At 47.8% G+C, this 23,680-nt stretch overlaps 1 protein-coding gene across 6 annotated transcripts in view; it reads left to right on the forward strand.

Annotated features, from left to right (window-relative positions):
- TNIK (TRAF2 and NCK interacting kinase) overlaps nucleotides 1–23,680 on the forward strand; it is a 151,682-nt gene that overhangs the window by 93,884 nt on the left and 34,118 nt on the right. For 4 of the 6 annotated variants that reach the window (XM_088060950.1, XM_088060952.1, XM_005525088.3 and 1 more), the window contains exons 7-15: nucleotides 1,202–1,332; nucleotides 4,642–4,696; nucleotides 5,439–5,517; nucleotides 9,520–9,695; nucleotides 11,284–11,350; nucleotides 12,169–12,373; nucleotides 20,293–20,403; nucleotides 20,870–20,956; nucleotides 22,245–22,445. In XM_088060950.1, coding sequence (XP_087917076.1) covers nucleotides 1,202–1,332; nucleotides 4,642–4,696; nucleotides 5,439–5,517; nucleotides 9,520–9,695; nucleotides 11,284–11,350; nucleotides 12,169–12,373; nucleotides 20,293–20,403; nucleotides 20,870–20,956; nucleotides 22,245–22,445 — 1,112 coding nt within the window. The remainder of the gene's footprint in view (nucleotides 1–1,201; nucleotides 1,333–4,641; nucleotides 4,697–5,438; nucleotides 5,518–9,519; nucleotides 9,696–11,283; nucleotides 11,351–12,168; nucleotides 12,374–20,292; nucleotides 20,404–20,869; nucleotides 20,957–22,244; nucleotides 22,446–23,680) is intronic. The other 2 variants (XM_088060951.1, XM_005525090.3) reach the window with 1 other exon arrangement.

Genomic DNA, 23,680 nt, shown 5'->3' on the forward strand with positions numbered 1-23,680 from the left:
CTTCGGGTGTTGACCAAGTGCTGTGCCTCAAACTGCCAGGGGTTATGGCCAGGTTCTGCTTGCAGAGATGCACTTGTAGTGGTGTTTCTGCTCAGACAGCTCTGCCACCAGGTACAGGTTAAGCAACCAACACCAATTTTTCATGCCCTTGATTGAAAATTGCCCTTTGTTTATTGCCAGATGTTGTCAGGGGCTGTTACCCCACAGCTGCATAGCAGTACCCTGGAGGATAATCCATTTTCATTTTAGCATAACATAATCCATACTCCTTTTCCAAGCTAACCTGGTGGAGAGGGTTTAATGTGCAATAACTACTTTGAGTTTTGTGCACTTAGTTACCCTAGAGAGGAGCAGGCATTGGTGTGGAGATGATATGGAAAGCAGCAGATCAGGGCAGGTGATGTGCTCACATCCTCACTTGTCCACTATTGATGTTATTAAGGCTGTCTTTGCACAATTAAATTATGCTAGTGATGGAACATGCCTTGCACTGGTCATGTGTGGTGCAAGCCTGGTGTTCCCATGCCTCCTCTCTCCCTCTACAGCAGAATAAAACCCTAGCTTAACAGATGGCACCACCAGCTCATTGGGCTTTATGCTGGTGAAGATTCCTCTCCAAGGGGAAATTCTCCAGGGCAAATCTCCAGCCATTGTGTTGTGCAAAGTGCAGTTAGTGGACCATAGAGTATTCTCTCATTGGTTTGATTTCATCATTTTTTGCTTCATTTTGCAGCTCTCTGCTTGACATTTCCCATGGGCCTTTGTCCTTGTCCCTTAGTTCCTTAAGTCTTTTGCATTTCTGCCATTTGCAGCAAGAATTTAGGTAGAAAAATGAGGCTTGCACCAGTATTTGGCAGGCTTTAATTCAAATGAGCAAGCATAGAACAAAGGCTGTTGCTTATTCATGTTGCTAACCCTGTTTCTCATTAGTATGAGGAGCTGTGATTTCTTTTCATTGCCTCCTGGCAAGGAGGAAAAGGCACAGGGTTTCGTACAAAACCTGGACATCAGATGATCAGGTTTGTCCTTGACTGACCTCTGTTGATGCCAGCAGAGATCAAAGAGGAATGTCTTCAGCCACGTCTTCCTTTCCCGGCTGTGCAGAGTTGTTCTGAGCGAACATAATGTTTTACATTCAGCAGCAGAGTGTTGCTCAGGTTTGTCTCTGACCTGACGATGCCCCATTGTCTCCCTGCTCCAGTGGATTTTGGTGTCAGTGCCCAGCTGGACAGGACAGTGGGCAGGAGAAACACCTTCATTGGAACGCCTTACTGGATGGCCCCCGAGGTCATCGCCTGCGATGAAAATCCCGATGCCACTTACGACTTCAAGGTACCTAAACGAGCCTCTTCCTGCTCAGGAATTCAGTATCTCACTGCAGCACTGGAAAACACATTGGCAGGCAGCACAGGCTCCTCCTGCTTTCTGGCTCTGGGATTTTGGGATGCCAGTTCAGGTTCAACCTGCAGCTTTGTTGTGCTGTTCACGTATCCAAATTTACTGTGAGGAGTCTTTCCCTGTGTGGAGAAAGGTGTCAGACTCAGGCTTCCTACCTGCTACTCTGCTTTTTGGTGCTGTGTACTTGAATACTCCAGTCAAACAAGCTGTATTTGCTCTATTTACTCCGGAGAGGAGTCAGGTCAGGTTTAGAAAGGGTAAAATCACATCCTCTGGCCTGCAGGCTGATATTTGCAGGGAGATGTGAAGGCTGCCACACAGTCAGACTTTTAGGGGGCTGACCTACTTTTCACATGTCTCTCCAGCCTGTTTGAAGTTTATTTTTGGATCAGTGGCAGCACAACATCGCTGCTGAGTTATAATGTGGCACAGAGCCCTGTGCCATGCAGCAGATCCACAGGAACATTAGGAGTCCCACCTGCCCATTCAAACTACAGTGAGGTCTGATGTTTAAAGCAGGGAGAACTTAATATAGTTTATCCTGATTCTGCCTTACTACAAGTTGCTGGACACACATCTGTAGAAATATCCCCTGTTTTTTTGTCCCTTGGTTTTTTGAAGTGTCCAGAACTTGAATTCCTAGCTCCAAACCTCCTAAGGTCCAACTGAGTGTGTCCAGAGAGGAGGGCAGGGAATTGACACATGAAACTAGGGGGGAAAGCTCAGGCATATGTGAAGCTTGCTTTAGTTCTGTTCATGTGCATGCTGAGAGGTCACTTTGCAAGGTGATGTTTAAAAAGTACTTTGAGACCCCCTGGTGTAAGCTGCTTTCTAAAAGTAGAACACTCCAATGTAACAGAGCCACAGCCCACCATTGTGATACAATTTTGGCTGCAATTACTGACCATTCAGAGAAATTTTTGAGAAATTAATTATTTTAAAGAAGCCAAATGGTGCTTTGCTGTTGCAGCCGTTTAAGTGCATCAGTCAACTTTTGAACTGATGGTTTTCCAGAGAGCAGCTCTCCAGTCTGAGTTCAGACTCTGGGTTACAGAAATTGTTAATGATGGGGACATGCAGCAATAGTTTAATCTCCAATTAGATACTACTCTTTGATTAACCAATTACAACAGGCATTTCCTCAACTCTGCTGAGGGCAGCGCTTCATGACAGGGCTGCACCCTGCACTGGCTGCTCTCACCACTGCTCCACCGACAGCTGCCTGTGCAACGCCCTCATTAATCTCAGCTTCTTGTTATTATTTTTTAAAAAAAGGACTGATATCTTCACAGGCTTCTTTCTACCCTCTGAAATCCCCGAGGATTTTCCTCTTGCCAGAATAACTGGGGCACATAATATGCTGTGGGCTGATGCACAAGCTCCAGGACCAGAATCCCTCTATTGTCCCTGAGGATCAGATGCTCGCCGTGAGCCGGGCGCTCGCCTCTCTGAAGTTGGCTCTGGCCATTTTCCCGTGGCTGGGGGTGTGGAACAGGAGGCTGATTGCTGCTGACACGCTCCATGCAGGGTGATTTCAGAGCTCCTGGGGATGTGGGAGCCGCTGGACATTAGTCCAAGCCCTGGATCATGTCCTTGCACCTGATGCTCTTGCTTTGAAGTAGGGTGGGGAGGATGTAAATTATAACTATTTTTTTTTAAAGGGATGCAAATCAGATGCTCTCAGGTTTAGCTGACTGGCTTAAAATACTGAATACAAAAAATGAGATTTATAGAGTGAGAAAAGGAATCCTCACAGGCTTAATCTGTTGGACAAAAAGCCTCTGATCTCACTGTTTTCTTAGCCAGAAAGAGATGCCTGTGTAATCTATGGAAGGAGGCAGTAAATACCTCCTCACATAAATAAACCACTTTAAAAAAGAACAAATAGAAACCCCTGTTGTTGAGGTTATTTGTTGTTTTTTTTCCCCAGCCAGTCTTCCTTTTTTCTTCAGCAATATCTTGTCAATAAGCTTAGAATCAAAAGGAGGGGGAGAAGGGAGCCTGCTTCCCTTCCCAAGACAAGGCAATGCAAATACATTAGCACAGCATCTCTTTGCTGGATGAACTGAAAGGCTTTTCAGTATTAAAAATAAAAACCACTCAAAAAAAAAATCCCGAATTCCTGATCATTATAAAATGTGTGCTTCCCACTGAGTTTTCTGCTTTCTCTGGGAGACTTAAAGAGATGATAATCCCTTTCTGTATTCCTCCAGCTTTGAGATCACTTGGCATCTTGCATATAATACTGGGCACCTCAATATGGAAAGACACATTAGGAATTTGGAAAGAGTTCAGTGGCAACCCAGAGGGAAGGGGTCATGTGTGCTGAATCATGTGGAAAGACTGTGATAATTAAGTATACAGCAGAAATCCCAGCTGACCAGAAACAAAGAATGGATGAGACTGTGCTGTGAAAGGGCTGAAAATAAGATTTGAGAGAGAATTTTTAAGCAGGTATAAAGATGTGTAGCAAAGATGGCATTTATTGAGGGAGAACTTGAGCTAAAAATGAGGAAAAGTGCCTTGAAATTGGAAATGCAGATTGCCTTTCCTGGAAGGTGTATATGAAAAGGTGCTTGTGGTTCCTAGAGGCTCTCTAGCTCTGGCTGGGCTTTTGGGACTCTCTGCTGGGAAAAACAACCTTTCTGGGATTTACTCACTAAATGGTAGGTTTAGAGGCTTGAGGCAGTTGAGAAAGAGCAGCTCTTGAACTGGAGAGGAGAAAAGTGAAGTGAGACTGCAGGGACATGGCAGAAAGCAGGGCAAGGGAGAGCTGGATGTACAAGAGGAGGGGTGGAAGGAAGAGTCCATTCCTTCCAGCCTTAGGTGAAAGCACCAACATGAGTCGTGTTCCCAGTCCAGCAGATGGGTTGTACTCATTTTGTCTCACTGGGCACGTACAGCCTCTGCCTCCTGCACTGCCAGGAGAGACAATCCATCCACTGGGGCTCCTTACCAGGGCTAGGGGTGCAGCCACAGCTCATTAGTGATGGTGTGAGGGGGCACTGGAGGGCAGCTCACTGCTGCTGTCTGGCAGGAGCAGGGGATTTGGGTGTTCCTGCTGGCAAGGGAGAAGAAGAAAGGAAGAGTGTTTCAAGTATGAAATCAGTGTTTCCCAAATAGGTGCACTGTCTCTGCTCTGATGCTTCAGGAGACTCAGGGCTGAGCAGGGCTTGGGAACAGGGTAAATAAATGGGTGTGTTTCTCCTTCCACTGGCAATGTCCTTCTCCTTTCTTTCATAGAGTGACTTGTGGTCTCTGGGGATAACAGCCATCGAGATGGCCGAAGGTGCTCCCCGTGAGTAGAATCATGGCTCTGTTCATTATCCCTGGGCTGTGACGTGCTGGGCTTTGCTGAGCACCAGCCAGAGCTGGGCTCTCTGCAAGAAACACCACCCCAAGGTTTTCCCTGGGTTTGCTGAGGTGGAGCTCACAGCACCCAAGGGGACAAAGCTGCCAGGGCAGCATGGCCCAGGGGACGAGGTAAGCAGTGAGCAAAGGCAGATCTGTGTGACACCTGATGCATCTTTGAGCAGTCTGGGACATGGTTTCCTCAAATAAAACACAGATGACGAAGGGGTGGAGGACTGGAAGAGGGTAAAACACCTCAGAGCTTGTGTGGCACTGGTAGTGGCATGCTGGGTTCACCTGGGTGCATCTGCACAAGTCACACTGCCACGGTTTTCAGCGTTATCCTGGGACTGTCCTTGCTGGGATATGCAAGTAAATAAAGCAGAGCATCGTGCCACGTGATGTGGCTGTCCCATGCTCTGGCCCATTGGTCTCAGCACCTTGGCAGGTGCTGAGGGCCTGAAGCTGCAGGAGCAGAGATGTCCCCAGGCAGCCCCTGCAGTGACCCTGGCAATGCCGGGACACTCATAGCCCTTGGATGGGGACATCAGCCCCAACCTGAGCTCCAGGGCTGAGGGATGTCTGGGAGGGGTTATTGCTGCCATGAGGGTCTGGCAGCCTCAGAGGAAACTCAGAGCTCCCAGTTGGATGTCTGTGCTGTGTTTAATGCCTCTTCTTACAAATTGCAGCTCTGTGTGACATGCATCCCATGAGAGCCCTCTTCCTCATCCCCCGCAACCCGGCCCCGAGGTTGAAATCAAAGAAGTGGTGAGTTTCCTTCTCAGTCTTTAGGGACTGTAAAAACAATTCTGGAGCAACCTTCTTCTGGAGCTGAGGACAAGGTGTTGATATTTATGTAGCTTTGGGGGGTGGCCATGGTCTTCAACATCACTCTGGTGAGTGCAGGTTTGGGTTTTGGTCTCCTGTGGAGAGGAAATTTGTTCTGAAGGATCCACCACGGGATGGAGGCCTTCCTTACTGTGCAGAGAGAGCAATACACTCACCCTGCCATTTCACAGTGCAGAGTTGGCTTTTCCAGGGCAGTTTGTGTAGCCTGCAGTCTGATGACACTTTGCTTGGCTCGCCTTTCCTTCCAGTCAGGTTCCATTCTTGAGTGGAAACATGTATCCAGGCCAAAAAAAAAAGATAAAAAAGGATGGTTTATCTTGAAGACCCAGGAATGCAGAGATTTGTACTTAGTTTGGGCTTTATTTTAAAATTTTGCAGGAAAGGATACGTCAGTGTTTTGGAAAAAAAAAAAAAAAAAAAAGAAAAAAGGAAAGAAAGGAAGGCATGCCAATAAAAACCCACAGGAAAAATATTCCTGAAGCCCAGACAGATGTTGTTTTGTTACTGTATGTTCTGTATTGGTGGAAGTGGAGTCCTTAAAAACACTTGCCTTTGGTTTGTGCTGTTTTCCTGCCCCAGGTTCGGCAGTGGTTTAGTCAGGAAAGATCTGCCACGTGTTAGAGAGACAGCACTGCCCTTGTTCCCAGATTGGCTGAGCTTACAGAGGGAAGCTTTGCCTTAATCCTTTAAATTTTGCTTAATATCTTACTGATTACACACCAATAAAAAGAGGAAGAGCCCATGGTATGTACTGACAGCACCTGAGACAACAGCAGCAGGTATTTTATTGCTGACAGCGGAGCAAGAGGGACTTGGAGTCCTCTGCTTTGGCTGCATGGTGTTGGGCTTTTAGGACCAGCCTAAAAACTCACCCAGGCTTTGGCAGGAGGCACCTCTGTTTTGTCAGCCTAATCATCAGCTGTTCCAGTACCAAACCAGGAGGAGAGGGACCATTCCCAGCTGACTCTGCAGAGGGTGTCAGATATTTCTTGCTCTCTTTGCATGACCTTTTGAGGATACCATTAGTCAGCTGAGAAAATAGTGTAGGTGCTTGTTTTCTGCCAGATCACCAGTCTCCTCCTTTGTTATCCTCACTCCTACAGCACAAAAAGGATTGTGAGACTTGAGAGTTTATTTTTCATACAAAAGTGCTGTTTATTCAGCAAAGACTCCCTCAGCCTCCAGGCAGAGGGGAGCTGATGAAAGCAGATTTTGAGCAGGATGTTTCCTCATGTCCTTAAGGTAAAAATGGAGCTGAGATGGAATTTGTATTTTAGTGCTGTGAATGCAGGATGTGCTCAGTGCAAGGTGAGGTGTTCCTGGGTGCCTCCTTCCCACACACATCTGGCAGCTGCCCCAGGTTTGCACATCCTGTGGGTCTGCCTGGGGTCATTTGGTCTGCCCAGAGTTGTGCTCTGCCTGTGCCAGGGTGGCATCCTGGGTGCTTTGATGGAAGTGTCTCCTGGGAAGCCATAGCATAATAAAATTCCAGCTTCAAGAGGCAGCTTGGTGCTCACCTGGCCTCTGCTAGCCTTCCATGAGCAAGCAGGCATCCCTCAACTCATCAGACATGTGTACCTCAAGTTGCTCAGACCTCTATTCATCTTCAAGGCTGTCATTGCAGTGGAAAGCTCCAAAGGATCCAGATGAAGCTCCACCAACTCCTTGAAAGCAAATTTTTACAGCATTTTCAATGTGGCACTGGGCAGATTTGCTGTTTTTGGCTCATTTCTCAGCTGGAGGTTTTTGGGCCTTGCCAGGATGAGTCCTGGAATTCTGCAAGCCCATCCCAGGAAGAGTGGAGATGTTTGACCAGGCTTTTGGGGTGGCTCCCTGGCAGTCACTGGGCTGGTTTTCACAACCACAGGTTACAAGAGCAGAACAAAATGGAGAAAGGTTCAACTTGAGTTTGTTCTTGCTTTTGTGCACAGCAACACATAAATAAAAGTACACATAGGCAGACCATCTTTTTACTTACATGTAAAAGTAGTGAAGGGACTCCAGCCCCATTGGGGGCAAGTCTGGAAAGCGAAGAGAGAGCACTGGCATGGGGGTCTGCCCTCAATTAACAATTGCAGAGAGGAAAATAATTTTGTTGCTTGCTAAATCCTCAAACTAGCTTTTAAAACAGTGCTGTGCTCCTATGAAATTAAAGTCTTTGGTGTATTGTTTTCTCTCCCAATTAAAGCCAGCCAGCAGTGAAGCTTTATTTTCCTCTTCCCCTGTTCTCAGGCAAAGTGAACTCGAACTTTAGTGATTTTGTTCCCATAAACCTTCTCTAGCACTGCATTGTAAAAGACATGAAACCTCTTTGTTAATGAGGTGATATTTGCACTGTGATACCACTTTTCATCCAAGAAGCTGCAAAGGCTTTGCAAACATTGATTTAAGCTTTACAAACCCCAGGAGCTGGAGGAATGTGTGTTTCAGGAAGGTGGGCTGACCTGGGCCTGGGGAGGGGATGAAAGGTGTGGTGGAGTCCTCCTGGATCAGAGCCAAGGAGAAAGCCCTGGTCTTCCGCTCCAGTGGGGGCTGAACTGTGCCACTGGACAGGCTGGTTTGTTTGAGAAAGGAAGATTTTGGCAAATGCAGCAGCCTGAGGTGGAAAATGGATGGGAGATTCCTTTCCATGGCTGCTCAGGCAGCAAAGGTGTCTTCGGGCATCACAGGGCACTGGGACCCCCATCCCATCACTTCCAGCAGGATAACTTTTCAACTACTTCACCTGTTCTGTATTTGCACATGCTCTGGACCACACATCCAGGACTGGAGTCCCTCCAGCTTCACACCAACAAGGGAGAATCATATTTTAGAAGTGTATTTTTTTTGAGCATCACATCGATTGTCCCTTCTGGGTACACTGAAACACTGCGTTTCTCAAGGCAAGGTGGGGAAGGAAGATTTGCTCATTAGCAAAGCTGGAGGGAAGATTTAATTTGATCCAGTGGCATATTTTATTTTTGCATCTCAATTTGTATGGATTAGCACTTAAAAGATAAATCACTTTTAGTCTGACAGCTTAAAAGTAAAATCCCTGAAAGCTTATTGTTTTACTTCTAATGCAATTCTGTAGTATCTGTTGGCTTCTGACATTAATTTGTATTCATTTTCTTATTTGCTAAAGCAACATAGACTACAGTAGCCTGTCAGCACCTTCCTTTTTTGTAAATCCCTGTTCTCTTGAGTTTATAATGTGGTGAAATTAGTTAAAGGAAAACTTTGGCTATGCAGCGCTTGAGAGACTAAGACAAATTTGTATATTAAAGATTTGGCTGAAACTGTTTCAGCTGAGATTGAATTGTGGGCAGGGAGGCTGTGAGGAGGGCAGGGCTCTGGTCCCATCTCTATCAAAAGAGAATGTCCCCATCTCTTGGGTCAGGGAGTCTGGGGTTTGGTGGCCCCCCAGCCCTGGTGGGTTTTGATGCTGCTGAGAGGGCAGGGAAGGGCTGCAGCCAGCAGCATCACCCAAAGGTTGCCTGAGCTCTACCAAACCCTGCAGTGCTGTGACTTAAATCTAAAATTAAAAAAAACCAACATGAACCTAGCTTGTCCCACTCACCTTCACAAAGATTCATCTCTTGAAACTCTGCCCAGGGGGCTGTAAAATATGAGAAGCAATCCACTCAGGCATTGTGTTGATATCTGTGTGTGTTGTGTCTTGTTTCTACCTGCAGTTTCACAGGTTCAGAGGGAAGGGAGCACAAACACTCCCTTGCTTCTTCTTGGTTGCCATTGGTGACATCTTGCTTTGGTGATTCTCTGGTCATACTGATGGTTCCCAGCTTTTTGGATAATGAGTGAGAACTGAGAAAAATATTCTCAAATACCAACAAGTCTTTTTTCACTTTCTAACATGAGAATTGATATATTTACATACATTTACCTGTTATTTCTGTACGTTCCTTCCCTGTTCTTGACCAGGTCTAAAAAGTTTCAGTCCTTCATTGAGAGCTGCCTAGTGAAGAACCACAGCCAGAGACCAACCACGGAGCAGCTGATGAAGCATCCCTTCATCCGAGACCAGCCCAACGAAAGGCAGGTCCGCATCCAGCTCAAGGACCACATCGACAGGACTAAAAAGAAGCGAGGAGAGAAAGGTCAGTGGAGAAGAGACGAGGGTTTGTGGAGAAGCAGCAGCACTCTGAGCAATCCTTGACCTCAGATATCCCTGTCTGGGCAACCCATGACCTCTACCACGTGCTTGGGGATCACTAGTGCAGAACAAGGCACGTCCATGCAGGTGAAGCATGTGGATAAATGAGAGAGGACTGGGTTGCCCGTGGTCTCACTACCAATTCCCCTCTTTCAGATGGCTGAGTTTGTTTGCAGTCTCATTAAATTCAATATGTGACCCTCTGTGTGACCACGCCTCGTGTGGTTTTGGGGACAGATTGTTTTGTTTAGTTTGATTCCTCTCAGTCACCAAAATGAAAATAAATACCTGTAACTAAACAATGGCTGTTCATACAAAGCAGACAGGTGACTGTTGTTAGAATTAATCAGTGTTTTTAATCATTTTTTTTTTTCCCTAATGAAAAATTATGCCTTTTTTTAGTCCAGGTGGTAATTTCCACATGGAACATCTAAGCTTTGATTCATTAAAGCGTGTGTATAAAATTTACGTTTACATAGATCCGTGCTGGTGTGTGGGAGGGTGAAGCTGCTAAGCTGAATTTTCCCCAGCTCACGTATTTCATGCCAAGTGTGTTGATCTACGTGACATCCCTGCAGCACCAGCAATGAGCAGAGCTGTGCAAACGAGCATCCAGATAAGACCCTTGCCCCAAAGCAATTCCGCTGACTAGGAATAACCTATTAAACTGAATGTTTTCAGTGAACTCTCCAGGCCCTATCAAAGTCCTCTGCAAGAAAGATCAGATAGCAGAAGAAACTTGTTAAAGTATTCAGCTGCTTGTGAACTGAATTTTAATTTGAAAGCTCATTTGTAGAATCCAGCAAATTAATACGTTGCTATTTCTCTTCTTATTGGTAGCGGAATTAATTTTTCATGCGTACCTTCCAGCCCCTTGTAATAGATTTCACTACAATCAAAACAATAAAATGGGATCCCAGTGAAGTATTAAATGTGTTTAGTCTGGCAAATGAAGGTTGGACCCTAGAGATGGAGAGTAATTGGATAAATGCAAGCCTTTCTTTGACTGTAATTCCCTTCATCCGATAAAGATGATATCCCAACAGAAATTGCAGTATGTAACACAACATTGCAGTGAGCTTTTATGTAGATATCTTCATTGCCTGGAAATTACATGGATTTGCATAGGAAGAGCATATGTTTAGGGAAAGAGGAGCTGGTGCCTTCAGAGTCTGGGTTAAATCCCACTTTCCTGTGACTGTGGCTCCAGTAGCTGGTGGTGCAACTTCTGTTGCAGAACCATCCTGACGAAGGGGGTCACTCACTGTCATATGGGGATAAATTCTTACTTTGTGGATGCCCATCTTTACATCAAGGGGCTGTGGTTGTCAGGGCTGCTGCCCACTGTGCTGGTGCTTCCCTGGCCTTGTGGCCCACATAAAACCACAAAATGCAGAGCAGTAATGCTGCTTATTCTTGGTCATGCGAGGTAAAGAGAATTGGCTGTTCTGCCTTCAGAGCTCTGGGGTTTTCAGCCACTGGAAAAACAAATGAATCCTGCAAAGGGCACTGATGAGCAATTCTGTTCCTAGATGAGACAGAGTACGAGTACAGTGGAAGTGAGGAGGAGGAGGAGGAAAATGACTCTGGAGAGCCGAGGTAAGAATCAGCATTTCATTTGTGCCCTTACATCCCTTTAGCTCTGTATAAAATTAGGTTGGATTATGGGCTTATATGAACTGGAAATGGAAAAAGGACAGTCTGAGCACTGAGTCCTGTTCCCTGGCAGAACAGAGGAAATTCTCACTGCCGGGCGGTGCGTGGGTATAAACTGATGCTCTGGATCACCCTAACCGAAAGCTGGGGAAGAAAACCCCATTGCCTGTGGGATCTGCAGCATGGCATCGTGCTATCATGGGAATGTGAATATTGAGATATGGAAAAATGTGAGGTGAAATTAAAAACTCTTTAAAATGTGGCTCCTTACATCCAAGGGTAACTCCCCGTTTCCTTGCAATTTTTCACCATGAAACCTCCCAGGTGCTGCTGCAAGCACCATGGGGCTGGAACTTTCTTTGGTGACATTTTTCAGAGCTGTTGTAATTAGTATCAGGTTATTCCATTATTTCACTGAGATAATGTAGTATTTTAATAGCTGGCAATGATTCATGCTAAATGTGCTTTGTGCACAGCTAAATATAGCGTGTGCCAGCCACTGCAGCACCAGAGGCTTTGGTTATAAACTTAATGTAAAGGAAATCTTTCCTTTACAGTGAGTAAATGACCGGTGAGCCATGAGCAAAGCTCTGTCACCCTGCCCTGGCCCTTGCAGACCCCCATCCCTCCATCCACTGCCCAAACCCTGTCGGGATGCTGTTGGGATGGAGGGGAGAGGAGCCAGGCTGGAAGATCGCACAGGGGCGAGAGGCTCAAGGCTGCAGGGAGGGGATCTTCTCTGATGCTTCTCCTGTGTGCAGCTCCATCCTGAACCTGCCCGGGGAGTCGACGCTGAGGCGGGATTTCCTGCGGCTGCAGCTGGCCAACAAGGAGCGCTCGGAGGCGCTGCGCCGGCAGCAGCTGGAGCAGCAGCAGCGCGAGAACGAGGAGCACAAGCGGCAGTTGTTGGCCGAGCGGCAGAAGCGCATCGAGGAGCAGAAGGAGCAGAGGAGAAGGCTGGAGGAGGTAACTGGCCAGGCCTGAGCTGGTTTTGGATGGAGCAGCAGGATTTCTGGTGACAGGTCCCAGGGGACTGTTCTCAACCTGGTTTAAGGTCACCTGCTGATCTCTCTAGTCAATAACCCCAAACATTTTCTTACACTGGTCAAGCCCCCCTGCTCATCCTTTTGGCATAGCCACCTCCAGACACTCCCCACCATAGCAAGTGTTGCCAACTTTTGTGAAGGTAATAGAACTGGTTTTCTATAAATACACCCACCCTTGGGATATCAAACGTAAAGGGGTCCCCGGAAGTACTGAGCAGATTTAACCCATGACTGGGGTGACAGCTGTATTCAGTCGAGGTGGGCAATCCAGCATCTGTCAAGTTCATTATCGTTATTTGCTCCTGTGGACTCTTACAGCTGAGAAGAAGCTGAAAAGCTCCATTTGCCCTATCCCTGGTTCTATGTGCCATTTGTGTCCCATTTAATCCCTAATTTCAACTTCAGTCCTTACAGTCCCTGCCAATTACAATTTCTCTTGCAGGGGGAGGGGCAGATGCCTGCCTGACTTGTGCAATGATCCATATGTGCCCCGAAGGATAAGATTTCATTACCCTTGTCTTAACATACCAGCCACAAATGCAATCGGTCATAAAATTATCCACCCCATTTAAAATCCAGCTGCAGGATTTGACCGTGTGACTTTGGGTGTCCCTGAGCTGCTCAGCCTGGCCACATGCTCTGGAGGAACTGCTCGCTTTTGCTCTAGCTCCTGGTTCTTGTATTCAAAAAGTTCACAAAAAATAAAAGGGCTTTCCCCATCTCTTAGGCTTTTTTGATGGGGTTTTGCAAAAAGACACTCATTGCCTTGCCCTGAACTTAGCCCAGGTGACTCATTGAAGTGTTCATACATTGAGGGTCATTAAATTAGCTTTCTGAAGAGGTCACCAATATGTCTGATAAAAGGATTTGCAGTAAATGGACTATTAAGAGCATCCACTCCATTAATTTGCATGAGCAAGAGGTCTATTATGCTGGTCACCAATCTCTCCCTGTACTGGGTAATGCCTCAGGCCAGGGGCACAGACAGGAAGGAATTTCAGGCAGCTGATGATGGTATGGCCCCTCTTCGAGGTGGTCCTCTGAGCCCCTCCAGGCAAAAATCAACACAGGCAAATGCCAGGCAAAGCATTTTTTCAGTCTGGTAAATATGTAGGTCTGTGTTCAATACTTCGTGGGTCAGGCTTTGCTAGACCCCTGCACCCGACCCAAGGATGGCAAGCTGCTTTGGGAGAGGGCAAGGTTTGCACATAGATGCAGCCCAAAATCCCCTGCCCCAGTGGATGTTTGTGAGGACTGTTGGGAGGAAGCCTGGTTCTGCCTTTGTCCCAGCCTGCTTGCTGCAAGCAGTACAGGAGCAGAACAACAGCAGAATAAAAGTAGACACCAGATTAGCTGCAATCCTGTAATGAATACAATGCTTGCTGCTGTATTAATATGTTCTCTTCACATAGAGGAAAAATTGTTCTCTCTTTGCTGCTTCCCAGGCAGGTTTTGAATGGAGGACTAATCCTTTTGCTAAGCTGGAGAGCTCTGCCTTGAGCTACAGAGTTTCTGCCTTGCTGGGCCAGGCTGTGCTAGGCTGTGCTCAGTCCCCTGGGCTCTGACAGTTCCCTTCTGTTGTGTCCCCAAGTCATTAAAAGTTAATGCCATCATAACCAGGATTAAAACCCAATGCCTTTTCTAGTGGCTCTGAACAGCCCCATTGGGCTCTTCACCCACTGCCTTCTTCCCAGCTGCCTTACAGCTTTTGGACCTCAGTTGAAAGGGAGAGATATGCTGGAGCAAAACAGGCCAAGAGGTGTTTGTAAGCTCCTGCCATGTCAAAGGAGTAGGGAAAAACAGGAGTAGTTGAAGAGCATCCTCTGCCCTCTTTGATGTGATCAGTCCCATGGGCTCAGCCAGGATCAGGGCAGATGCTGGGGCCAGCTGGCAGCTGTGCTAGCCCCAGCATCTTCTCAAGTGCCCATTTCCTCAGGTCCATCTGGCCAGGTTTAGCTTCACCTGCATCCAGCCACAGAGTAAAATGAGCTCTGTTCTCTATTAGACACCGTTTGTGTGGTGAGCAAGGAACAGCTGAGTTGCTATGGTGAGGATTAAAGCAGGAGTCCTTGAAAAAGGTACAGACCTTCTGTTGCAAATGTGGTGGGTTGTGGCAGTGGTGAGGACAGATGCTCCCCAGCATGGCTGGCTGTGGCTTTGCCAGCTGCAAGGTGCCCTGAGTCTGCAAAACCAGAAACTATGTAAATGCAGAATTAGCAAATAGAGTTTCATTCCTGCTGCAGGGATATAGTTTGGTCTTTGCCTTTCCCAAATATTTTGGGCCAGACAGAGGTAGCCAACAGCAGCTGTCACAGCTGTGCTGAGTTTGATGTGGCTGCTCTGAGGCTCCCAGCACACTGCATGGATGTGGAGTGCTGCTCCAACACTTGTTTCCATCCCAGCAGCACCCAAAGGCTCCAGCAGCAGCCAGGCTGCTGCTTTGGGCCTCTCTGCTTTTTTCTACACCAGCTTCACACTAACTTTTGCTCATGACTCTTGGCCAGGGATTTATTTTGGTTAATGGGAGCAGGATTTCTTCCATGCTGCTTTATAGTCTGACTGAGATGGGGTGTGCCTCCAGCAGGCAGCACTGGTACCAGCAGATCTCTGGGGGAAGAGACCAGTGGAAGACTCAGATTACTGTTTTCAAAATAAATTTGACCTTTAATACACAGTAGAGCAGCTGGGACAAATAAACCCTTGGAGTTGGTGGCTTTTGGCTCTCCTAAGTCAGCCTGTTCAAGCTGCCAAGCATATTACTGTGTGTACAGAAAGAGCTCCTACTCATCATAAGATGTCATGGAGGTGTCCAGGCTGAGGGAGTGAGTTGGCATTTGGGCCCAAGTGCAGCTCCAAAAGGACTGACAGAGAAGGGGATGCCAAGCTCAGAAATGCCTGGACTTAATTTGTGCTGGAGATGCACAGCAAAAGAGCTGAAGAAAAGCCTTAGTGGGATAACTGGGCCCATTCCTCTGTCAGTGCAGACCTCCAGGGGGTTGGTTTGATGGTTTTCCAGTGCTGTCTTTAAATACTGGCAGGGATAGAGCTCCTACCCTTTCTCATGTCTCATCTAACAGAGCTCAGAATGAAGGAATCTCATCTTTTCTGTCACCTTTGTCTTCCTAAATGGGGATTTCTGAACATCTCACAGAGTGCCTGCCCTGTTAGGGCTTTTTGGGGGAAATCCACCATCTCCTGGTGTTGCTCCAACAATAACATCAAATGCATATAGAAAAAAGTCAAGTGGGGAAGTCTTCTGGTAGTCTCTTTATGGCCTTGGTGCCCTCGAGACCTGCTGCCCTCCTTTGCGTGTCTCCTTGCATCTGTTGGACACTTGGGCCTCCTTTTACAGGAGCTGACCAATTTCCTTCTCTGAGGCTGAATCTTCTTCCACACAGCCAAACAGATTCAGATTTGCAGCTGGTTTTAATTGCAGTGGAAGTAAAAATGCCCAAGCTAGCTTTGAAACCAGGACTTTCATGGGAACAGAGTTGCAGCTTTGTTTTCCCTTGTGCAGAAAGTTGGTCTCATGAATTCAAAATGTGCACCAGAACTAACCCTCAAATTAGAGAATTAAATATCAATAGATCCAACAGCACTGCAGAAAATGTTTGTGTCATGCAGAAGGGTGAATAGGCTTGAATATATTTTAATTTTTCCCTATATATACATATATTAGATATATATAGTTCCCTAATCAGCCTTCCATTTGTTGCTGGCACAAAACGAGCCTTGATGCACTGGTTTAACCACCAAAACTCCAGCTGAGCTGTAGGAATAACACATCCTGGGGTCAGGAGCCTTAGGAATCCTGCAGGACAAATCTCTGTGCAGACCCCTTGGCAGCAGTGGGCAGATGGAGTCAGAAAGGGCTTTATTTAACCTCATTTTTTTGCCATATTGTGAATTTTTTTTTTTCCTTTCTAGGTATAAAATGAAGGTCAGATCATTACAGGGACTGTACAAGGCAAATCTGAGCATCTTGCTGTTTTCATTTGAGCTTTCAGTTAGTGCATTTAGAGAGCTGGATATTCAAGGGGTAAAAAATTGCTGAAGCTCCTGTAAATGTTAACTAGCAGAAGATCATTGACTAGAAGCTCTTATAAAGTAATGCCAAAGAAAATCCAGCAATTAATGATAGGTAAATTTAGGTTAACTAAAATGGTGATTTGTTATTTTCTTCTGCATGTGCAGGTGTCCTGTAGCTTGTAGGAACCTTGTCACTAAGATGACAGCTCCCTCACAGTTGTGTGGTGCATGGGGACGCTGCAGTGGTCCCAGCAGCATTCCTGCACCCATTTCCAAGGAGAGCTGTGTTACAGGCATGAGCTAAACCTCGTGTCTCTCTCATTTCCTTTGGTCAGCAAGCATGTAGGGCTCATAGTTTCTGAAGCATGAGATTTTTACTACATGGGGCATCCCTTCATGGTGATCCCAAGTAAAAACTCTGCAGTGGTTCAGAGCAAATCAGATCCCTGTTTGCCATGGTGGGAAGTTCTGACCCAGTTTCTCTTCCAGTGGGAAACACCTCTCCATGCTCCAGTGCTTGGAGTGTCAGGAAAGATGATGTTCCAGCCACAGTCACTCTTTCCCTGGTGGCTCAGATAAATGAGCCTGTCACAACAACGCAACCACCTAGAATATTTGTTTTCATTTGTCACTTGGAATTCCCCTTCCACTTCTTTCCTGGCTCATGCTGGTGTTTGGGAGCAGCAAGCCAGGGTTTCCAGGAGCTTCTTCTTGCAAGTGTCAGTGCCTCTCGGAGCTCACAGCATTCGAGGGGCGGCTGCAGCTCTCTACATTGCTCGTAGCTCAGGATGTGTCTGATCTAGCAAAGTGAGCTTGCTCTTTGAAGTCCTTGTCTCATGCCAGGCCTCCAAGGGCGTTCCCACCAGAGGTTTTGCCTTCGTGTGTCTTCTCTCATCAATATTTAAAACCTGTCATATCTGGTGCAGCGCAAATAAGATCCCGTTCTGGCTTACAAGCGGCTACATATAGCTTTACCTGCAGAGTTATATAAATGCAGTCCTAATTAATTGGTGATCTTGCCTTGCATGAATAATGGATCTGGATAGTGTAAATACAGTAGTTTCAGGCTTGGAGAAATGTGGGAAGTGTGCTCTTGCAGTGGGAGGGGGAGGGCAGAAAACAGGGAGAAAAGGAGGCAAGGGAAGAGAGATCTTTGAATCTTTCCTTTTTTCAGTTTCTACATGCACTTGTTTTCAGCTGCATCTCCCTGATCCAAATTCCTCCTTCAAAAATGGTCCCCATCATCCTAGTGCTGGGGAGACTGGGGCATTGCTGGAGGCTTTGCCCGTTGCAGTGCCAGGTCCTTGCCAGATGTTTGCCAGCCGCTGCAGCGGGGCCAGGGTAGGCAGCTGATTCAGCCCTGCTCTGCTGGGTGCAGTGTTCAGCTGAAGGTGCTGGTAATGCTACCGTGACAAGTGACTTGCTTATAATGTGACCTGACAAGTGTGCTGTGGAGCTGGAGGGAAGTGCTGTGCTCCTGGCCTCTAGAAACGTGTGTGTTGGATCCTGCTCAGAGCCTCAGCCCCGAGAGCCTGGCTGCAGCAGGGTGCAGGGGGCCTTTAAGTATCCATCAGGCCTGGCTTTGAAGGAAGGGTGTACCTGTGGGCCACAATTCTCATTTCTGGAGTTAAATAGGCTTTTAGATGGCTGGTGGTGAGGTGCTGCCTTGAAGGAAAGGGGCCAGAAGTGAGGCAGGCTCACTGGGGGCACAGGCTACCCAGGAAGGATGGTGTGCTACTCCCTTCTTGGGAAAATTGCTTTTTCCTCCTTCTTTGGAAGGATGTGGATTTGTTCGCCCACTAGATTGGAAATGAAGACCATTTTGGTGATTTTTATTTAAGAAATAGCTGTGGAATTCAGGGCCTTGCCTCCTGCCAGCCAAGCCCAGCCTACACAATCATTATGTGCTTTATTCAGCAGCGTGATAGTTTAACTAAAAAAGCCAGCCATTAAAACCCCCCCAAAACCAGTTTGACACAACTGTGACTGGAAGCTCAGAGTAACATTTATTCAACACATTAGTCTGAAGATCTGTGCTTCAGAGGTCATGGGAGCAGTGACCATCACCTAAGGAGGTCAGGAAGCGCTGGCAAAGCCAAGAAATCCTGTATATCACCAGGAGGCTGCAGAGTGGCCATGTCCTGGTGGTGAGCCCTCTGCAGTTCCCAGTGCAGGGCTCCAAAAGCGACAGCCAGGCCCAGATTCCCCTGCTGCCAGCGAGAACAGCCACACACAGAGTAGCACATGCATCCCCTGCCTGCGTGGGCAGCGCGAGTGACTGTGCCTGGCGTGGGACACACCCGTGTCTGGTGCTGGCAGGTTATTTCAGGCTGGATGCAACTTCTCCTTCCCTGAGGCGAGTGGAACAGCTCTGATAAATGTGGCTATAGGTGGCACTAAAGCTGTGCTGCAGCTCAGGGAAATCATTGGAGTCCATGTGGATGTTATCTGTGAGGTGAGGAGGCAGCAGGAGGACAGGCAGCAGCTCCTGATGGAAGTGTTGGAGTCTTTAAATGTTTGTTCCAATGTGTGTAGATAGATCTATCTTCAGGATATCTATCTGCAAACATATCCATAGATGTGTATCTCCACAAAAACACAAATATATAGAATGTGGAGGAAAATACAGTATCTTTATAGGTATCTACAGATAGCTGCAGATTTTAAATCTGTCTGTACAGTGCAGGTTCCTGTAGAGCAGCAGTTTCACAAGGAGACATCTCGGTCTCTGGAATGCTCAGCCAGCTCTTTCAGCTGCTTGCTCCAGCCCTCCCCACGATTTAGTGAATGCATGGCATTGCCAGCTTCTCCCCTGACAGCGTTCCTGCTGCAGTCTGCTCAGCCACCGTGTGTCGGCAGCGGGAGAGGAAAAAATAAAGGAGAAAAAAGGGCCAGGCTTCTGCTTCAGCAAGCGCCTTCCCGTTGGCATGTGGCTGCAGCCAGGAGATGATGGAGATGATGGAGTCAGGGCAGGCAGCTCCAGTGGCCAATGCCGGCATTTGAGTGCCCTCTGCCGATGCTGGATGTGGTGCTGCAGTGAGGGCAGCACTTGGCTGCCAGCCCCTGCTCCCAGGATGGTTTGGGCAGCTGGAGGAGTTAGGCTGGGTTAAGAGCAGGCATGTGGGGGCTGCAGGTGTGCCCAGGGTGACTCACAGCAGACTGTAGGTTATCAGCACCCCAGTGCTCCCCAGAATGCTGTCAGCAAAGGTGCTACAGGGTGGAGCAGGCAGGGATGACCTGAGAATAGCAAGGGAAATCTTATCCTGCTTATTTGGTGCTTCAAAAAGGAAAAACCCTTAGATCTTGAGTCTTCCTTGTTGGTTTCTGGTCTCAGCAAACATAAAGAGGGATGCATTTCTCTCTCAGTAGGCAGCAAGTCCTCTGGTTCTCTCCCTCATCCTCAGGGGTGGGTTTGGGGCTGAGATGTGTGTTACCTGTAGGTGATGGGTAGTTCCCAGGTGTCCAGGGCCTGATTAACCCCCTGGTTGGCCATGGTGGAACGTGGGGACCGTGCACTGCCCCCATGGCTTCATCTGCAGGTGGGAGAAGATACAGTCTGGTCCTGCCTAGGAGGATGCTGTGGGCTCTCCACAGCTGGTCCCAAGCACCAGAGTGAGTGAGGATGAAGTGGGATCAAGGAGTCCCTCTACCACCCAAATAGACTAGCCTGCTGGCAAGGCATCTCCTTGGATGGGTGGGAGCGTTCTGGGTCTGTGGGCAAGAGAGCACCCCAAAAATTCTGAGAAAAAGGATTTGGAGATCCCAGGGAGAGAGATGGGGATGCTGACCTGTACCTCCTGCCCCCCACAGCAACAGAGGCGGGAGAAGGAGCTGCGGAAGCAGCAGGAGCGGGAGCAGCGCCGGCACTACGAGGAGCAGATGCGGCGGGAGGAGGAGCGGCGGCGTGCAGAGCACGAGCAGGTAACGGCGTGGGAGTGAGGCCATCACCTTCAGCATGGATTCCTCTGCCTCTAATCAGAGATTTTCTTGTAAACACTCATTTTTTTACCACTTGAGAGCAAATTGCTTAATTGTTAACACTGCGTGTGTCGCTTTCTCTGCTGTTGTTTATTTCTGTGTGGATCCACTTGCTGGCCCGCAGATGTGAAGGCACTTGATGCAGGTTTTCCACTCCCGCTTGTTGTTTGGGTCAGATTTTTTGTTATTCTTGGGTAATGTTTGCTATTTCCCAGTGGTTTCCGTTCTTGTAGACACGGTGGACACCCTGGGCTCCATGGGCAGGGATGGAGGGCACCCGGGCTGATGGATCAGATCACCTGGGTGGGGCAGATGTGGGTGCCCACCTCATTCTTCTTCCTCTCCAGAAATACTGGCTCTTTCACCTTCTCTCTCTTTTTCCTTTGATCCTTGCTGCCCATGCCTCCAGGAGTACATCAGGCGACAGTTAGAGGAGGAGCAGAGACAGTTAGAGATCCTGCAGCAGCAGTTGTTGCAGGAGCAAGCGCTACTTCTGGTAAATGGGAGGCCACGGCCACGCTTGCCGCTTTCTGCCCGTGTCGTGTCTGCATGCGCCCGCGTGCACCCGTGTCCCCCCAGTGCCTCCTGACGTGCCCAGACATGGGGGACACCGCTGTCACCACCCTACCTGCAGCCTCCTGTCCCCCTCCGTGGCTGCAGCATGCCTGGATCCCCTGTTCTGCTCGAGGCTGGGTCCCCTCATGGTGCACGGCTCTCGCGTCCCCTCTGCAGCATTGGTGTGTGTGTGTGTGCCCTCGTGAGAGGAGCAGCCCTGGCTGCTGCTGTGAAGTTTTGGAGGTTGTTTGCAGCATGTTGGGGTATGTTGGAGCTCCTGTGTGCCTGCATCCATCAAACCCACCGTGCCATGCTGGTCTTCATGTTCTGAGTGAAGGCTTTTGTTTCAATTTCCTCGCAGGAACACTGTCTATTCCCTTGTGTGCTGTTTGCATTCTAGATGTCCTCTTTTTTATTTAATTTGGGTTTGAGTTATCCTTTTTACTGCTGGGAGCTGTTACTCTTACTGCATTTTCTTTTAATCTACAGGGGTTATTACTATTTTTTTTTTTTGGTCTTGCTATTTTATTTAGGAAAAACAAAAGCCCTCACACAAGCCATTGCCTTTTAGAAGGACTTCTCAGAATTGTTTGTTCCTTAGAACTCAGAGAGATGTAGAGATTCAGAAAGATCACATAGTTGGCCTTGCAGTCTGGCTCTTCCCAGGATCAATTAATTGGTCATACAGAGGAGTTGGCTTCAGTTGGGTTTTGTCTAACCATAAAATCATGAAACAGTTTGGGTTGGAAGGGACCTTAAAGACCATCTCTTTCCAACCCCCTGCCATGGACAGGGACACCTTCCACGAGACCAGGTTCCTCTGAGCCCCATCTTGACCATGTGATGTTTGGCACCTCATTGAATTGATCCTTCATTTTTCTATCCAGAAGAACCTGGGCAAAGTCAGTGGTAACTCCAAAGCAAACATCAGCCCTCAGTGGCTCTTGCAGGGTTTCCCTGACAAGGCAGCACTCACATCCCCCATTCCTACCAAACAGGGCAGTTCAGTGCCTGCAGACATCACTGGCAGAGTCACAACTCTGAATTTGTTGGCTCTGCTGTCTCTCCTTGGGGATGCTTTACAGCTTAGTCCCCAAAGCCTTTCAAATCAGTGAGCTCTGCCAGCAAACTACCTTTCAGATGCTCAGGCCCCATTGTTGACCCAAACAGACAAATCTGCAGGTTGCAGGCTGGCCGGGCACCTTGTCACTGCGTTTTCTCCTGGGCAGGAGTACAAGCGCAAGCAGCTGGAGGAGCAGCGGCAGGCGGAGAGGCTGCAGAGGCAGCTCCAGCAGGAGCGGGACTACCTGGTGTCCCTGCAGCAGCAGCAGCAGCAGCAGCGGCAGGACCAGAGGCCAACAGAGAAGAAACCCCTCTACCATTACAAAGAAGGGATAAATGCCAGCGAGAAGCCAGCGTGGGCCAAGGAGGTAAGGGAGAGCAGGGAGGGTGATGGTGCTCGTCTGTGTCTGCAGGGCTGGTCTGAAATACACGCAGCAGGTTGTGCTCCACAGGGTGGGGATCCAGGAGATGCCATCAGCTGTGCTGGGAGCACTCCCAGATCAGTGCAGTGTGCGTGTCTGTGTGTGTTTGTACAAACAGGGAGGCATGCAAAGAGGAGAATGGATCCCTCCTGGAAGGGTTCAGCCTGTCTGGGGCTTGTGGATGTAGAATACAGGACCTTAAGGGTTTGGAATGGACCTTGAAGATCATCTCCTCATTCTCCTTCCTGGCATGTCCACAAGTCTGCAGGGGTCAGGGGTGAATGCAGAGAGGGTGATGGTTGTGAGGTTCCTTGCTGAGCCCCAATTCTGCTTAGTCAAGGTTTGGACAGCTTTTCCCCCCAGGCTTAGGGCTGTATCCCTTGAGGTTGCTCTTTCCTTACTTTTTCTCTCAGGCAAAAAGAGGAGATTATAATAGTTGTGAGATCTTGAATATTTATTGCTAATCTGAGTAGTCTTGAATAGATTAAGACATGCATTGTCTGCAGTGTAGATTCAGGATCATGTGCAAACTCTTTCTCCTTAATCTCTTTGTGGTGGCTCCAGTAAGACTGGTGCCTGCTCTTGCTATTAATTTTTTCTAAAGTTCTTTTTTGTTTACTTTTGTAACCCTACTCCTGGGCAGACAGATCTTTTAATAACTTCCTTATTCTTCCTACTAAGCAGGAGCACTGCTTGGCATGACATGTGATATGCATCCAACATGTAGCTGGTGTTTTCTCTTGACAGTCCTCAGCTGCATCCACAATACCTGCAAGCACTGAATGCTGAAGGAGTTCAGCTTCCTGTTGCTAGGAAAAGGGCAGTGATATGTTCTTGGCCTTTCTGAACCATCACAGACATAGATATGGGTGTCTAAAATTCATTTCATCTCTTTACACACTCACTTGGATTTTTCTTTTGTTACCTTCAAATTCAGTCTTCTCTCTCTTTTGGTGGCAGTGCACCAGATGATAGATTTTCATGGAGTTGCATCATTATTCTCCAGTCCTTCCAGTAAAAGAGGTTTGATAAGTGAGATTGCAGATGAGGTGTTCCAGATGTGCTGAGCTGCCTCTGATGGGAGAGGCTTCCACCTGGGTGGTGCCTCTGCAGCTTTGTGCAGAACTGGGTTGCCCTTGTCCATCTGCTGGAGTGCTGAGAGTAGGTAATGGGCAGGGCAA

This window comes from Pseudopodoces humilis, chromosome 11, assembly GCF_049639895.1.
Source record: "Pseudopodoces humilis isolate 2021_Gansu_Grassland_sample_001 chromosome 11, ASM4963989v1, whole genome shotgun sequence".
NCBI lineage: Eukaryota > Metazoa > Chordata > Aves > Passeriformes > Paridae > Pseudopodoces > Pseudopodoces humilis.